General features: G+C 44.5%; 1 protein-coding gene across 1 annotated transcript; it reads right to left on the bottom strand.

The window, feature by feature from the left end:
• Positions 1 to 58: 58 nt before the first annotated feature.
• On the bottom strand, positions 59 to 16486 carry PLOD1 (procollagen-lysine,2-oxoglutarate 5-dioxygenase 1). The gene is given in 21 exon segments (XM_053997341.1): positions 59 to 2027; positions 2287 to 2412; positions 2705 to 2851; positions 3231 to 3335; positions 3643 to 3708; positions 3937 to 4050; positions 4550 to 4691; positions 5493 to 5618; positions 6020 to 6124; positions 6789 to 6910; positions 7194 to 7325; positions 7433 to 7534; positions 7865 to 7962; positions 9066 to 9129; positions 10466 to 10578; positions 10787 to 10950; positions 11584 to 11720; positions 12210 to 12301; positions 16069 to 16158; positions 16161 to 16456; positions 16458 to 16486. Coding segments are annotated over 21 exon segments (2511 nt in total). The 5' UTR covers positions 16472 to 16486; the 3' UTR covers positions 59 to 1871.
• Positions 16487 to 18190: the final 1704 nt, after the last annotated feature.

Genomic DNA, 18190 nt, shown 5'->3' with positions numbered 1-18190 from the left:
GGCGGGCAGCGGCGGCGGCGGCCCGGGCCCCCCTCAGGAACAGAAGCCACGGAGCGGGTCACGGGAAAGGGTTTAATGCGAGTTCCCCGTGCTCAAACCGTACAGCTCGTTAACGCCCACCACCGAACCGGCCCGAGGACAAAATAACAGCAAAATAACAAAAAAAAACCGAACAAAAAATACCAAAAAAAAAAAAAAAATCCCAACCAAACAAAAAAACCCCTGCTGCTGAATAAATACGTAATACACATTTTGGACATCTCGACGACTGGCTGATCAATCCCTTCGTTTGGTAAGAGGCAGTTCTGGATTTCACATAACAGGACTTAATACAGTTTTACTTCTCAAATGATTGCCCCTGCCTGGATTTTTCTGTCCTGGGCACGGGTGAGTGTATGGCCTCAAAACAGACCTAAAAAGCTCAAGGAAAGCAGTCGGGAAAGCTCTTTGTCCCCTTCCATGTCTAAAGCTGTTCTGCCCCCATTAGAGTGACCCATCCCAGAAGAAGGGCTCGACTCTGACAATCAGGCAGCAGAAGCTGGAGATAGACAACTAAAAGGCACATAATTTTTTTCCCCCTAAGGACAATCACTCTATGAATTTATTGCTTGTGAAACACACTAGTCTGGCATAATGGTGTCTGATAAGCAGAGCAGGTATCCCACAGGCACAGGAAGAAAAGGTTTCTGCCCCTTCACTATCTAACCACAGGTCTAGTCTAGACATATTTTTACAACTACTGGTTCACCACAATCTCTCAGCACTTCCCAACCACTCATTTCTATCAGCCTTGACCCCATTGGAGAAGTTTCTGCAATGGAGTGTTTTGGTTTTCAATCTCAAATAATAGAAACACTGAATAATTATGTCCTCTAAGAACCAGAGAACAACTCTTTCCATCTTATGTGAATGGGCCATCAAATAAAATTATTAAAACAATCTCTGACAAATGGAATGAGGAAACCAAAGACCACTGGGACCTCTGGGTTGTTATCCAGAGATTGATCAGAGCTTTTGGCTACTGTAACAGGGTACAGAACAGAGACAATTCTGCCGTGAAGCCCCCCTGACTGATGTAGCTGTTCCCAGCCTTCCCTTTCTTAGATTTAATCTACATATTGACACATGGCTTGAATTTGTGTGGGTATGCCTGCTGCTCTTAGCTGAGCTGAGAGACAGAAGGTAGGGAGGTCTTTTATCTCTTCAGTCTAATCCCAGAGGTAAAGCATCGTCAGAGGACCTTCTTGAGCTAACCAGAAGCACCTATGTTGCCACTGCTGCTGCTTTGAACTTTGTGATTTGCTTGCAAGGACAGCAAAGAGGTAAGGAATCAGATGATCTTCAGGCTCTTCCAACTCAGTTTCATTTGGTGTGACACTTAACTGTTATGACTCCTGGAGTAAGCTCCCTGATTGGTTTATATTTGGAATAATGTCCAGGAATTACTGTGTAACATCCAGTCCCATATATGCTGTGGATGAAAACAGGCTTCCAGCTTGTAACTTGCCTCCAAAAAGCTGGATTTCCAGTCCAAAAAACTATTTTTTAAAGCCAATTAATCACTGATGAAAGTTCAAGTAAACAGCACTTTCAAGAAACAGTGGATGAGGAACAGAATCAAAGACGAAGGCACAAAATCTCCTTTGGACTGCTACAGCAATATTCCTAGATATTACCTGCAGTATCAGAGAGTGGAGTCCTCCAGTAGTGGAGTCTTAGAATATCATTAAAAATCATATTAAAAATCATATAAAAATCAAATCCAAATAGCTTTGAACAATGCCTTAGAAACTTTCAGCAACATTCCCTGTTTCTACTCCAAGTCAGCAGTGAGCAGGGCCAGGGAAAGGTCCTTCCTGGGAAGCAGAACTCTAGGGGTCAAGAAAGGACACTGCAATGTAGCGGGTTCCTTTGGTGGTTGGAAGACCTTCATGGTAGTGGGTCAGGCGTCCTGGATGCATAAGGGTCCAGCCTTTCCGTGGAGCTCGGATGGAGCAGTTGTAGCGCAGGAAGCGGCAGCCTCCTCCCTGTGGGAACACAAGAGACACGTCAGCTTGGAAAAAGCACCTCAGGGAAGGGGTCCCTGCCCTCAGACAGCACTGCTGAAAATGTGACAAGGTGCTTGGGGAATCTCCCGTGTTCTGACGTATTCAAAAATCTCTTTCCTAGCCTAAGCCAGTCATTAATTGTAATCCTTAGTGCAAAGAAGCCTGATGTGGGTGAGGGGAGGGTTTTCAGGTGCTGCAGGTGGTGAGCTGCACTCCTGAAGCCCTGGCAGACACTCACCTCATAGTCAATGCCAACTCTGTTCAAGGCAATGTTGATGGTGAAGGTGGACGCGTCGTGGTGGGGCATTAGGGACGGCTGCTCGTCAGGTTTGTAGCGAACCACGAAGGCCAGTTCAAACTGGGTCTGGGAGAGAAGCACAAAGCACACTCTGTTAGAGGGCTATAGTGGTCTGTGGCTTCTGAGCTGCATAACACTGAAATTGCATCCCACTGCTAGAGGAGAAAGGCAACAATCAGGCAGAAGAATGGCAGTGAGAAATTGTGTATCTTCTAATACACATACTTGGGTCACACTGCAGGGTCAATTCCTCTGTACTGGGAAATAGTGTGTGTATTGCTGGAGGATTCTTGTCACAAAGCTGCAGCTGGAGGAGGTGCTGAGCTGACCATGAGTTTTGCTGTTAAGGTGGACATACCTTGGTGTAGTATCCTGGGTACAGCTTCTCTGTGATGGGTGCAATATAGTCCAGAAGAAACTTATACCATTCTCTTTCAAAGCCAATTTGGTTCATGTGTATATCAATAGTTGGGACATTCTCATATCCTCCTTGTATTCTGCTGTCCTGAAATAGAATCAGCAGAAATACCCGTAAGGATGGGAACCTTGGAGTTCAGGAATGAAAAGTACTTGTTCCTGGTATCTACAAATAAATATTATGTTTGTTTATCAGAATTTGCAGGATGGAAAGCTCATTTCAAACCATAATTAAACCCTAAGGGAAACAATATTACCATCAGAGATGCTGAACACTAGAACTTCAGAGGACGCTAAAGAGGACTCAGGGAAAAATCAGAGTTAATCAGGAGCAAAATTAAATATTGCCTCCACTTTTCTGGTTTAATTCAGGATCTAATGCCTTCCCACAGGAGGCACTGCTATCACCAGATATGCACAGAAAATGGTATAGCCCAGAACCTGAAAGAGCTCCTGCTTTTACTTACCGTGTTGTCACCTGTGGACCACTGGCCATAATGTTCCATTTCTTCCACCAGCTCATCACAGGCAGTGTCAGTGAATATGGGGAACCAGTAAACATCTGGGCAGGGCTGCAGATAGCAGACAGGTGAGAACAGCAGAAACAAGGACAGGTGCTTGAGGCAAAAGAAGTAAGGCTGAAATGAGTGTAGACTAAATAAGTGGAAGGAAACTAAAATATTAAGGATAGAAATTTGTTTTCTGATTTATGTGCCCCACTTCCACTTAAGAGAGCTGGAATGATTTGACTGTAAAAGTACTTTCAAGGTCATGTTTCCTGTGTTCAACTGCTTATTCCTGAGAATTACAATAATGATGATAAAGCATCATCCTAAAGCTCATTTCCCATTCTGATGGATAAGAGTGATGTTTTCTTACCATTTCTACCAATTTCCCTTTCAGAGCTGCTGTGTAGTTTTCATGGATGTACTTTTCTCTCCAGTCCTGCAATTAGAACATAAGCAAACCAGTAATTTCTGTAGGGCCCCTGCTTAAAGAGGTAATAAAAGGCCAGGGACTTGTGCAAGCAGTATTTCACAAGCTTTGAAGATCCATGTTATGAATCTCAAAAACATGTCCTCTTCAAATTTTGTGCCTGTGCTCCTCATCCCACCTGAGAGTCACCATTATTACAAAGCCTGGGCTTCCATAGTGATGAAGCTAATATCTCACCTCGGGATTGCTGAATATTTGCCAGAGGTCATTGTGGAGGTGACTTGTCTGGTAATTCTCCAGGGACAGTATGTGTCCAAACTGATGTTGGTTTGTCAGGTACATAAAGACTCCCTGCAGGACAGAGAAAAATAATAAAGGCCTCATATTTCTGAGAGCCACTGTGAAACCAAGCACTGGACAGTTCTCCAAGCTGTTCATATACTCATTCTTTTTCCTGTGGGCTTTCAGTTTTATTTCCACCCTGGATATGAGAAATTCTGAAAGGTTACAGGCAGAGACAGTAATTCCGTGTCCTGTCAGCCAGGGCTGGAAGCCGAAGAGAGCAGCAGCTCTGAGATTAGGGTCTTCCTTCTTACCCTGTCAATCCCATTTAGAGCAGTCCTGAAAAGGCCTAAGAACAAAAATGTTATCCACGTTTAGTGGTCCATGGCTACACATGGTTTCACAGCAAGACAGAAATCCCATGCTGTTCCAAAGTGTGCACTGTACTGACTAGTACAAGTTCACTGTTTCCCTGCCCTGGCAGAGCTGAATGCCTTGAAACTGCTTAATCCTGTACCCTTCACCCTGGCACGCAGCTCTCCCCTGCCAGCCTCTCTCCTTGACTGACCTGATTCCGAATGTTGTGGCAGAAAGCCATGTCAGCATCCAGCTTGCCACTGTGGAACAGATCTCCCTGGTCAAGCTCCGAGCGCAGAGCCTTGGCTTTAACCATGTAGACACTGCTGATGTAGGGAACATTCCAAAGCCCACTGAAACACAGCGGAAGAAAAGTGAGACTTGAAATACCACTAAGACAGATACTGCTGCACTTGACAGGATGACAGGCAGCACTGCAGCATCAGCCAGGCTTGCTAAATGAGCCAACTCAGAACAGCAGGAAGAAACCATACCAATAGAGATTGGCATTCCAGAAAAAATCACTTATATTGCCCACAGCTTTTAAACTGCACAAATGCTAGTCCACCAGGAAAGCAATTAATTGCTACTGGGTGTTTTTGCTAGGGACGTAATTAGTGGCTTGAATCTCTTCCCAGAGAGATCAACATATTTTTTCTAGTGATTTAAAGAAACTGAACCAGCCAAAAGTGCATAAGCTGATTTCCAGCATTTACTGCACATACAATGGCCTATAAAAAAGAGGGTCCCTCAAGGATATGAATGAATCAACAATTCCATTTTGTGAATCTTCCGTTCAAAGATCACCTGAAAATTGATGTGACAGAGATTAAACAGCACTTTACAGGATTTTAAGGATCACACTAACTACAGTCCCCAGGTGGGAAAACGACATGAGTAAGATGAGATGATTTCAGCAGTCAGCACTCTCCAACCCTTACTCTGATCATAAGGAAGTGCCCCAAGTATGTTATTGTCTCTGCTCAGGGGAGAATAAAGCAACTTCCAAATGGGAGCAGAGACTTCTTTTCCTTCCCTATACACAAAGACATTTGCACTTTCTGGTTCTTTGACATCACTCGGATGATAATGTGCTGCAGCCAGCTTTACATTTGAGGGGTTTTATCAGTGAAAAGCTCTCTTTGCATACTCACACTCTCCGCCTTTGAACAATATCCACATAATCTTCCGAGCGGGCGTAGTATCCATCAGGGCTCAGTGCTCCCCAGAAATTGGACCACAGCTTCTCGTGACGGCTTACCAGGGGGGCAATCACCAGCCTGGAAGCGTGAAAGAAAAAGGAATTGCAGGACAGAATGTTACCACAGGAAGAAAAGGAAAATATTTACAAACCACAGTACTGTAAGAGCTATTTCCTCCCTCACTTACAGAGTTGCTGTTTTGTTAACTCTCTTGGAATGAAATGCCACCAGGTCTGTTAGAATCATCTGATTTGTTCTAGTGACTATATAAAATCAAAGCTAAGGATGATTTACATCCCCTGCCTAAAATCCAGGGATTACAAGTACAGTGAAAAAAAAAAAAACCAAACATGTAAGAAGAGTTTGGCTAACATCCCATCTCTGGCACAGCTCTCCTGGTTCCCTAAACATCTCAGGGATGTGCACTGAATTCCTCATGTGAGATGACCAGTAAGCATTGCTCAGACCAAACAACTCACTTGTTCTGTTCAATCAGGATCCTCAGAGTCTCTGTGTTCTTCAGAACTACCTCAGCATCCAGGCTAAAGTAATAGTCACAGTCAGGATCCTTCCTGCACAAATCCCTACAGCCAGAAAAAAGCAAAGTCATATAGTAAACCAGAGGAAGACAAAGGACAGAGCACCAAGAATTCCTTCACCTGGTAGTCTGAAGGTCTTCTGGGTGCTCAGAGAAGTTTGGTTTAATGTAACAACCCAGAGGGCCAGCAGACTACAAGCACATCAGATTCAGTATCCAATAACAGATACTGAGACACAGCCAAAATCACATTTAGCAAACTGTTTCTTCAGCTCAAACTGAAGAGGCTCCCGTTTACAGCTGGCCCAAATCCACACCTGCGCTCAAACCTCCTGATCACAGACAGGAAGATACTCTCCCACTAGTTCTTAGTTTTGCTACAACACTCATCCTCTTCAGAGACATGGGTGCATATCCTTTGTGCTCTGTGACTGGGTATTTAGATGAGGTCAGGAGATACAGGGCTATCCTTCTGTCAGAAACAAAGGACCAGTGAGAATTTAGTTTCTGAAACTGGACAAAGTGAGCTGGTATGGAAGCTGATTTTTTCCCAATATATAAGGGCATCAGAGTTAATGCTAGAAAAACTGAAAGGGTGACTGAGAAAAGAAGAGCAATCACTTGATAGGGATGATCCTCAGAACAAACAGATGTCTTAGTCTGGACACGGGCTGTCTCTGCTAGCTATCACGTATGGCCTCTTCACTTACATGCCCAAGTTACGTGCCTCAGCATTCTCCACTTCATCATCTGGTCCGATCACTTTGACAGTGAGATATTCTTTGCCATGCTCTTCTACAAAAGAGTCCACTTCCATCAAGTGATGTTCCTCCTATTCCAAAAGTAAGGAAAAACACTTAAGATGGGCTCATCCAGGCCACTCAGCCTCCTGTTCTTGAAAATGAGTAGCTGGGCAACAGCTCTCAAGCCCACTTCCATAGCTGGATGGGTGTCACTGCAGATAAGTATGCAATCTTGTGGGTGCCATTGCAGATAAGTACTGTGATTACACAGCCTGGAAGTCTAGCCCAAGGTTGCAAAGGTGCCTAGAGTAGAGGACGAGGTGTACATTTTCCCCAAATTTGCTAAGACCATCACAAGCCAACTTCACTTACATGGTTGTGAATGAAGAGCTGGATTCGTTGCTTTGGGTAATGAAGGTTACGAAGCCGCAAGAAAAACTGGGAGAGGAACGGGGTGGGCTGCTCAATGAAAATGCCAATCAGAATCATTGGCAATGCCTCATCCTACATTCAGGGACAAGAGGAGAGAAGTGGTGAGTCATGTTTAACATCAGACACATAACAACTGTAAGATTTGTTCTGAGAGCTTTGAATAGACACAGCAACCTTACCTTAAACCCCAAGAGGCTTCGCAGACCTTCATCACACACCGTGCAGCCAGTCTCAAATGTCCATATTTGAGGAATGTAGTTTCCCAGGTAGTTCAGCTGCAGCTGCAAAAGGAAGTTTGCCAGATTATGCATTACAGGGCAGGGGAGTTTCTTTGTGTGCACCCCCACTGTGGGGTCACATTTGAACTTTGTTTACCTTCTCCATGAACTAAAGAATCTGAAAAGCATGACAGCCTGACCATCCAACTACATGTGGGTCTTTGAACCAGATCCATCTTGCTGCTATGGGCCCAAACTGCTTATTGTTTCTCAAATGTAAATGTACACAGAGAAAGCCAGTATATGTGGAGGCAGTAGCCTGATGCATTGAGCTTAAAGGGTCACTTTGCAACAAACACAGGCCAAATCTTTCTCTCAGGACAGTCCACTTACCTTGGTGGGTCCATTTCCATGGATCACCACAGGCAGAGTGTCATATAACAAGTTTCTTGCTCTCACTCGTGAATTTTCAAACTTCAGAACTATCTCATCTGGAAATGACATTGTCATCATGTTAAGGCTTTTATTGATAATTAGAAGCACAATGCCTCATTTATACAGAAAAACTACTGAAAGTGTGGACAATGGATAACCGTGCACAAGTAGTTTAAGGGCTACAGACAAAATCTTTAAAGGAGAAAAAAAATATTCAGAATGATCCTGTGAAGTAACAGGAGGATGCCCAGGAAGCTGGATAATGACTGGGAATTGCCATACTGAAAGATTCTTTCAAAACTGGCATTGACAAACTGCAGTGAGGAGCAGCGACTGATGACAGGGACAGCTATTGATGGGAGGACTCAGGCCCTTCTCACCTAAGTGTGATGCACCTAAGTGCACCTATGCACCTGATGTCTCTCTTTGCCATCCCTCACAAAAGTCCATCCTCCCGGCAGAGATCATTGAGGATGCTGCCTCAAAACAACCATACAAAATCCTTGGGAAAAAAGACTAGCACAGGTACGAGCTGCAGTCTATCACTGATATAATGAGCACAGGACCCAAAAAGTACACTGCCCTTATCACTTTTTACTTGACCAGAATAAAGATGGAACGGTGCAAGACTGAAAACGTTAGGCAGCATTGACAGGAAAGTAAGTGAATCCCTCTTGCCAGGACTAGCAAAATCAATCAGCAGGTCAGGTCAGAAGCCTGGTACAATCAGTGAGTGTTCACAGGCATATCTGGGTGCTTTCTCACCTCCCATGGCATTCCAGCATGGTTCTGAAGCAGAAAGACAGGCGAGCCCTAGGCAGGGCTCTGTGTTATTACTTGCATTGGAAGTCCCTTTCAGTTTCAATCCCCAAGGCTAATGCAATCTGACATGCCTGGAGATCAAAGTGGCAAGGAGGTGCAAGATGAAAAACCTGACCTGCATTCCCTGAAGTGGAGAAGGAATTGCAATGAGAATGTAGTTGGTCTCAGTGGAATTGCAAACAAATCCCAGAACTCTGGCAGAGACTTTTACTAAAGCTTTTTCTGTGGGGACAGCCATTTCTGAAATGCAACCCCTTCAGCCATAACTTTATTTCTGGTGTCAACATGCAAGTTGCATTCCAAGGAGAAATGAGCTTCTTTCTTTCTTCCATCTCACCTAATGCTCCATTTAGGTTTTGGAAGATCCGGCTTCTATGGTCTAGACTAATGTTGATACTTTCCTTTAAAAGAATTAGATAAATAACCTTAATTAGAACACAAAAGGCATCCATTCTTTACATACAACATGCCCTATGCTCAGTGAAGATATATCCCATTCCTATAGTAATTTGCAAACTCTCCAAACTCTGAAGCCTTAAACATTCCCAGATAAGCATCATTTTCATTCAAATCTGGGACAATTCACCATTTTCAAGAAGAAGTTAAATATATTCTATTAGGCAAAACTATGCAAGCCCCCTCTCTCCCTCTTTTAAAGCTGCTGTGGGTGTATCAATAAATCTGCATCATATGAAGTAGACTTACACACAGTCATATAAACCCCACAATACATATAATACACAGGAATGCCAGATAGCAAAACCATCTGCTGTGAAAAGTTTCTTGCCTTCTGTGCACAGGGCAAGTGTGACCCCGAGCATTATCCCAGGTACCAGTGACAAACCAGAGGACGGTAAGGTGCAAGATCAGCTTGTGCAATCTTTGTTTTTATCCCCTGCTGCAAGTCACACTCTGACTGAGTGGGACTAAAATGTGGCTCTGGCTTAACAGAATTCTGTGTCCCTGCAGGCATCTATAAGACAGATTACTGGAAAGGACAGCAGGGTGCTAACATCCGCTGCCTGAGTGCCAAGTCAGGGGAATTACTCAGCCCTTGCGTGGCACAGAGCCAGAACTGCAGATGAGAACATTAAAGGGACTGTTCGTGTTAAAGTATCACAGGCCATACTCAGATTTGGGGAACTAAAAAAGTCCAGCTGTTCTAAATTTTCTACCAGCCTTGCTGGTAAAAAATTGCAAGTGTCTCTCTAGTCTGATAGCAGTTGCCTATTTCAAATGTTTCCCCTTGATTTAATTGCTGTTACAGTTTGAGTTCTCCATGCATTTGGTCTGTCCCCAGGGACAGACTGGCCTCTGTAATGCACAGCTGGGCAGGGACATCAGAACCAGAATGACCTGTGGGCTGGCTCGTCTGCCCGGTGCACTACACAGTGCTGGAATCACAATGCTGCTTCCAGGGTCCATTCCAGGCTTCTGCAGGATGTTACATGGCATTTTCCTACAATGTACTTCAGTGCTAGGTTGGCTATCTCTAAGTCAGCACTGCACTCTGCAGTTTCACATCCCCTGAGAGGAGGCTTGTTAGTTCCTCCACACTCAATGGCTTTAAACACCAGCACCTACAGATAGTGGTACGAGCCTCCAGTAAGACTTGTTTTCAGACACCTTTCTTCCCATTCATATTTTATGCTTAAATATAAAAACTGCTAATAACAGAAAATGGGGGTACTGGCTAGAATGCAAATTTTCAGAAACCCAGAAACTAGATACACCTACTCTTTTTTCTGGATCCAAGAAGATATTTGTATAGAAGAGTTGGTCACTGTCATCATCCTTTCCTTTCCACTCCTCCACAAGCTTCTTCAGGTTTGGAGCATAACCTATGAAGCCTGTGGGAATAAGTATGAGGAGGCGTTTCAACCCAGATGACCCAAAAATAGAAGTACTCTATCTGTATACATGTACTTTCACTTCTCTCACATGAAATCTCACTACACCCTGTGTTGCTGCAGAGACTCATCAACTTTCAGTTTGCTTTGCCACTTCTCCCACAGGTCAAATAGGAGGAGAAAGCTGAAAGCAAGCTCTGTGTCTCACCTCCAGAACCCAGGAAGCGCTTTCCGTCTCGCACCTGAGGATACTTGGCTTCCACCTTTCTGTCAGGATAGATGTAATTCTCTGCTGAGAAAACCACCTTGCTTTTGGCTTGTTTGAACTTCTTCAGCAGTTCTGTGGGGCCCGAAGCAAAGAGCACATCATAGCTAGAGAGAGAGACAGACAAAAAAGGGACAAAAGGAATGGAGTCAGAAAAGCATGCAATTGAGAAAAGTTTCTAGAAACAGTTAATTCTTTGGGAATCCCTTTATTTTCATTCTGTTTAACAGTACTACATTTTTGGTAATGCAAGTAATTAAAATGTAGTCATATTTGTATGCTGGGCATATGAAAAGACACTGAGACTCCAACCCATCCTTTTCTCTCTCTTCACCTCTCTGGAGACTAATTCTTGGCTCTCAGGATGTGCTGCAGCCTACTTCACCTTATAAAACAAATAACTCTGGTAAGAAAGGCCTGCCTAGTTCCATAGGAATTGTCTGCCCATTCTCTGCAGATAGAGGCAGCCAAATTCCACTGTGGCAGAATCAGGTACAACACTATCAATTTCATGCAGGAATTGGCATCAGCCTATTCAGCTCAGACCTTCCCAACTGCCACGGATGCAGCTCTGAATGATTCCCAAGAAAGTACAGAGCATTCAGGGAAAAAAAAAAAAAAAACAGAGATCTGGACACACTTTTCAAAAGCAATTGATTTCACAGTTCATTTCTTCTCAGTGAAAACCTGTCCAAACCACTGTAAGATTCAGTTCATGGCAAATTCTTTGCAACCATTACCTTTCTACAAAAAGGATGATCAAGTCCTCCTTATCCTCATACTGCTTCAGAGCTGACTTCAGGAGACGGACCTTCTGCCCACCTCCAGCTGGCTGCTGGTCATCTCCACCCCGCCACTCCTCATCCAGCCCCAGCACCTACACAGCAACAGGCACAGGGTCACCTCAACAGGGCACTTGCCCAGCAAGGCTCACAGGAAAGAACCAGAACTCACATACTTAGTGGTCCTGGTAACTCCCAGTGCAAATCACAGCAAAAATAACAGCCCCAGGACAAATGGACTAGGCAGCCTTTGATCCAGTCTCTGGGCTGGACAATCAGTGCCACAACATAACACAGTGACACAGCACTCCTAGGCACAGGGACAGGAGCACGCTCTGTACTGTGTGTCTTGGCAGTGCACTGCAAAAGTGCCATGAGGCTCCCTTGAGCAGGAGTTATGGATCTCATCCCAAGCCAGCACTCAGGGTGCTGCAGAAATGACCCAGTCACAATACTTTTCAGCCACTTGAGCAGATATGTGTCTTCTCTTGAGCTTTTATTTCATCACCGTGGGGCCAAGTCTGATCCATTCCACAATTAGAAATTCCCTGTGACCAACCACCATGGAAGCTGCTAGACATCACCTGGACTTTGTAGTTGAAGAATTGGGCTGATCTTCTGAACCGCTGGAACCCTTCAGTCTGCTTGGTGGCAACAGTCAGAACCAGCAGTTTTTCTGCACACAGGGGAAAGCACAAGAGATCCTCAACTTGTGTGGTTTCCACAACCTGCTGTTCCACACCTAACTTGATTGTGGGTCTAAAATGAGAGATTATGTAAAGATACAATTTCATTGCCTGAGTTCTGAGCTAAAAAACAGAAAGTAAAATGTATTTAGTGGGTTTTTTGCCCTGCTAGTGAAAGCTACAATTCTCTTCTCTCACATGGAGTACAGAAGAAATTAAACTTGAAGATAAAAAAATAGAACTACTACAAAATGCCCATTTGGAAGTCATCAATTCAATGCAGTTTTGACTTTCTGCTTCCCACAGAGCTGCTTTTTTGTCACTCAGCATTGACTGGATGTAGGGAAAACCAAAATTAAACTAAATCTTATTTTTCCCTCTCCATGCCTGATTCAATTTTCTACTCCGTTCCTGAGGCATTTTCCAGTTTTTCCTACATATTCAATGTGAATTTAATTGTGCTATTAATTTGCATTCTCCTCCCAAACTTGCTTTTCATTTCAAGTCCCTTAAAAATGATAAAACTTAATCCTGAAGTTCTCTTTCAGAAGTTTCTCTGTGGTACCCTGGAATATGATTTTTATGTGGCAGTTCTGGTTTCCTCATTGCAATGATGAAATGTTATACTTCACCTTAACAGTTTTGCTGAAGTAGGAATTTGTATAGGCTCTGGCAACAGTGCTTAAATGCAAATCCTGGCCATCCATTTTAAACATCAGAAAATACCAGGAAAAACTGAAAGCACATTTTCTTGGCCTCAGCAGGCTTTTTTTGGAACAATGATTTTTTTCAATGGATGTACCAGATGTATCTCCCTCATGTACCCAAACTGATATTCTGTCTAGTCTTAGAGAGGAAGGATCTAGAAGCTGGAGTTTTAGACGGACCTCAGAAAGGCAGCAAAAGTGAAAAATAAGTGTAAGACTCCAAGTCAGGAAGAAAGAAGATATTACCAAAGAAATTCCTCAAATTCTTTACCTGCATCAGAATAAAAAAGAGAAGAGAGATTGAGAACAATCAATAGGTCAGGTTTAATTGTATTTATTAGACATACAAAGGGATAAATAAAAGAATATGAATCCCATATAGGTGCAGTTTTTAAGGGCAGATTTTTACACATATGAAGTGCATTCCTAATCTAGCACCTCCAGCACACTCCAGTGCCTTGTGTCCAGCCCAGTCAGAGGGAGCAAACAAATGAGTAAAATACATATATCCTCGGGGAATATGTTAAAGCAATTAAAGTTTCTAGCCATATGATGGCACACAGAAAGCCATGGCAGCTTTTTGAGAGATCTCTGAGCTCATGGATTCTGAGAAGGTGAGGATCATATTGCCAAGGAAGAGGGGGACAAGCATGGGTTTGTTAGAGGAATGTAGACAACCCTCAAATTCTAGTACATGAGGGGAGAAAGTATATGATAATGATAAGAGAATGAAAGAAGGAAAGAAAGGATCCTGACTGCTATGCAATTATTTCAGCCCAAAATCTCAGGCAGCTCACATTAAATAAATCACTAATTCATTTTCATGCTGCCAATTCATTTTCATGCTGCCATCCCAAGAAAGTCACACACTGTTTATAACTTGACTGCCAGAAGTTTGCTGGACGGGATGAGTGCTAAAGGCTCACACAGAACAGGAAGCGGTGTCCTATTTCTAAGACTGAAAAGTTCTCCCCATGCAGTTTGTAAACTCAGAGGAGCATGAAAAACCAGCACAAAGACCACTCTCATCCCCAGCAGAATTCCAAGATACATATTCCCTGTGGGGTAGGACACTGAGAGACACTAAGCTCAGTTTCTGTTCTAAGAACTCTCTGCAGTAGCATGGCTTTCCATCCCAAGAGACATTCCTTCAGCCCAGCACTGGAAGTTTGTGCTGAGCTATGTTGCCTCCACTCCTCCTGCTTTAACCCTTTCCTCTCTTTCCCAAAGATTTTGCTGAACACTCATGCAGCTGATAGGTACTTTCAAGGACAGAGCAGTAAACCCTCTTACTTTCAGTATCACATGCAAACTTTTCAAAACAGCCAGAACAGATTGATGCATCCCTGTTTCCCTTATCACAGTCATTTCCATATGTAGAAATGCAGCTTGTTCTGCTAAGCTGGGCCTCCTGGGCCCAGAGGCTCCCTGGGCCACACTAAAAATTAGGAATTGTATAAATACATTTAATAATGGCCTGGCTGTAAAATACAAACACACAGTGGTTAACAAAGCAAGCACTGGGCTCAGAACCAGGGGGGCTGGGCTGTATTGCTGGTTCTGCTATGCAACAAGGAGCTAATCCTGCTATCCCTGGTTTTCCATCTGTAGAATGATAGAGGAGGACATTTACCTCTTTTGTGAAGGTTTTAGATCCCTACAGATGAAAAGGATTCTGTAAGAACAAAGCACTGGAACAGGAACCTTGATACCAAGATCACAATGAAATGACTCAGTAAACTTCTATGTTTTTATAAAGAATAAAAATCATAGACCAGATGAGTTCAGTAACAAAAAAAAAAAAAAAATTAAAGTTATTTACTTCTCCCTAAGTCTGCAGGGAAAGCACAGCTGCAGCTGCATTTTAGGACAAGGAATGAATTTATCCTAGGCTCTGATTTGGGAAATCTTACTGTGCCACTTCCTGGTAAGATAGTGTCTAAGAAAATACCATTAATATGGGGATCAAATAGAAAAAAAAAACCTGTACAATTTAACAGTGGATAATATAATCTCTGTATTACATTTACAGAAGAATTTTTTTAATTATATCAACTACAAATAACTATGTTGAAAGCTTTTGCACAGATATAAAAGAACATCTAAGAGAGAAGACAGGTATCATTACTCTCACATTACTCTGGGGAAGCTGAGGCACAGGAAAGATGAGGCATTTTCTCTTTGAGCAATGCCAAAAGTGATGGTTCAGAAAACAGCTAATTCTAAATTCCTCTTCCTAACCAATTTACCTCATTCTCTTTCCCAGCCCTCAGCTTTATATCTCTAGAGCATTCTAAAACCTTACTAAAACCATGGAAGATTTGGATGTGCAAGGAAAGCAGGATAGCACAGAGATTCTTTGTTTTAATTATGCCACTGTAGCCAAAGAACTCCCAACACCCCCGCAGATACACACTAACTGTATTAAGTAATGCACATAAAGGTAGTTATACCCAAATCACACTGTGAAGGGAAATATTACACGTAACAAGATTAATCTCCTCCTAATTGCCACTTCTCTAATGAAGACAGAGATAATTATCCAAACTTCTTGGCAGAGTGACAGTGTATGAACCACTTTGTCAGTGCAGCTGACATTCTGAAGCTGCCCCAATCCTCTGCAGTTCTACCAGCTACTCTAGAGCTTCTACCGACTGTTTACAGGGGGGAGACAGACTGATGCTATTTTAGGAGCATCCCTGATCTTGAGGCACGGTGTGGCCAGTCTGGAATCAAACGCTCTCCGGTTACCTAATTCTTGAACTGCCTAAGTTCAAAAGCAGGGAGGGGCTGACCAAGGTGGGACCCAGAGCCCTTCACCGGGATGAAATGATGTTGTCTCACCAAAGTGCGAGCTGTGAGCTGCCCGAGGTTCTAGGTGCCGCCCAGGGGCTCACACTGCCGTAGGCTCGGGTCGGGCAGTGCTTGGGAACGAGAGCAGGACGCCGAGGCCAGCAGCGGCACCCGGGGCGGCTGTGCCCGTCCATCAGCCTGACCGCCGGCTCCCCGCGCTGCCGGAGCCCCCCGTGCCCCGAGCAGTCCCCCCTTACCTTCCTGCTGTGAGGCACGGCCACCCCCCGCCCCGAGCAGCGCCAGCACCGCCCAGAGCAGCAGCACCGCCGGAGGCACCATGGAGGCGACTTCCCCCCCGGACCCCGCTCCGGGAGCTGACGCTGGCCGGGAGCGGTGCCTGCGGGACGGAGCGGGCGGCTCCGGGGCTGCCGGAGCTGTGCCACGCACCACACCCGCCCGGAGACGGGCGGAGGAAGCGGCGAGGCGGTGGCTCCTCCTCCCGGGCAGCCCCGGCCCCCGCAAGAGGCGGGAGGGCAGCCGGGGCAGGGCTGGGAGACGGGGCAGGACGCGCTGGGGCCGCGTGGAAAGCGAGGGAAGAGCGAGACGAGCTCGTGGGTTTGATCCCGGAGCTGCAGCGGCTTTGCCCGGGCCGGGCAGCATGCGGGGCACCCGCGGCCCTGGGACACCGGGCAGTGGATGAGCAGAGGGGCGAGCAGGCACTGAGCGAACGCCGCTATAGGAGGAGAGGAGTCACGCTCTGGCCAGCTTCAGCTGCTGGTGGGCTGCAGCTGGCTGACACTTATGGGATATTTATGTATAAAAAGCAAACTAGAATTGGATTATAATGTTATGCACAACTCTAGAAACTGGAAGCCTTATTAAATACCTTCTTCATACCTTCTTCCTTCCTGTCACCTCCCATATTTCCTTGGTGAACACAAAGTCTGCAGTGGTTTTATTTCCTGTAGTAGCTGGTTTTCTCTGGCCATATACACGTGTTTAAGTCTTACATTAATCTCTGTGGCCTTGTGCTGGGTTTTCTTGCTGTAGCCCTGATCACTTATCTAGGCATCTTTTTCTATTTCATTCTGCCCTTGAGAATAAACAAAATAATCCTGTCTTAGAGAGTTACACATCTTAAAATTAACATTGGCTTTATGGTCACTTCTACACAGCGGTGAATGTAAGGTTTAGGTGTATGGAAACCCTTTTGAGCCTGCAGGACACCAGATGAGTTACACAGACACAGATCCTGTGTGAGGCCTGTCAGTAAATCATCTCTTTAAATTAACAGAAATCACAGACATAACAGGGTTCAGGTTAAAAACAAACAAAGAAACACAAAACAAGAAGGCATGAGGAGAAACAAAAATCAAGCATATTAGAAGGGTCACACTGTAGCGAACAGATATTCTCCATGATCCATAACAGCATCATCCTGAAGAAATCCCATTACTGTTTATTTGTTCACTGAGAATATTCTTGAGTGTGTTCAAAGCACTGTACCTTCCATTCCTTCTCCCCAGTGCAGGAATTCCCTCATAATTAACAGGCAAACAGAACAGTCCTTATGCTGAGCCATGAGCATTCCAAGCAAGAACCCTAGTTCTCTCTAAGACGGTGATTTCAGAAAACTTCCTTTTGCAAAGCTGCCAGTTTCCCTAAATTAAAAGAAAAAGAGCATACTTTCATTTTAGATTTCTTCAGTACTTTGCAGGCCTGGACAAAGCCTGTGATAGTTTAAGCTTCAACAGTTTAAGGCACAGCAAAGATGTTCAGTCCCTCACCTTCAGACCTCAGACTGAGATCTGCAACTCAACATGGATTTTTAAAATTGCAAGTTTCTCATTTTAACGAAGTTAAATCTCTCCAGTCTAAAATGAAAGCGGTTTTGCACACTCAAAATCATGAATGGCTCATTGTTTATGCCACTGTACCCAGGCTGGCTCTGTTTGACAGCTTTGTGTTCTGCAGCTATGCCAGCCCAGCAAGCACATTTCCCCCTCTTTGTGTGTTTGTGCTGCTCTGCGTGCTGGCTGCAGCCGGCTGCCTGTCTTTTTAAACAGAGCCAGCTGCCAGTGCAGATGTTCCAGGGAGTACGTGCAACACGTGCTCCAGGCGGAGCAGCAGCTTCCTAAAAACTGGAAGGGTCGGAGCTGTGCTCTTACAGCAGCCTCAAAGCCGACTCCACCAGCCCCACTGGAACCTGCAAGGAATGGGGTCTCACCCACCGTTTTGGGATCGCAGTGCTCTCCCCACCCCACCCCCCAGTCAAACAGCTCATTTGGAGGAAAAAATTAAGAACGTGTCTCCTCTGTTTCCCTTTTATGAGCTGGTTCATTGCCTCAACCTGGTCGAGAATTTCACATTTCACTTTAT

Source organism: Vidua macroura, chromosome 23, assembly GCF_024509145.1.
Source record: "Vidua macroura isolate BioBank_ID:100142 chromosome 23, ASM2450914v1, whole genome shotgun sequence".
In the NCBI taxonomy this organism is placed as follows: Eukaryota; Metazoa; Chordata; class Aves; order Passeriformes; family Viduidae; genus Vidua; species Vidua macroura.
The sequence above is the reverse complement of the archived record's forward strand: the minus strand, read 5'-3'. Positions and strand labels throughout refer to the sequence as shown.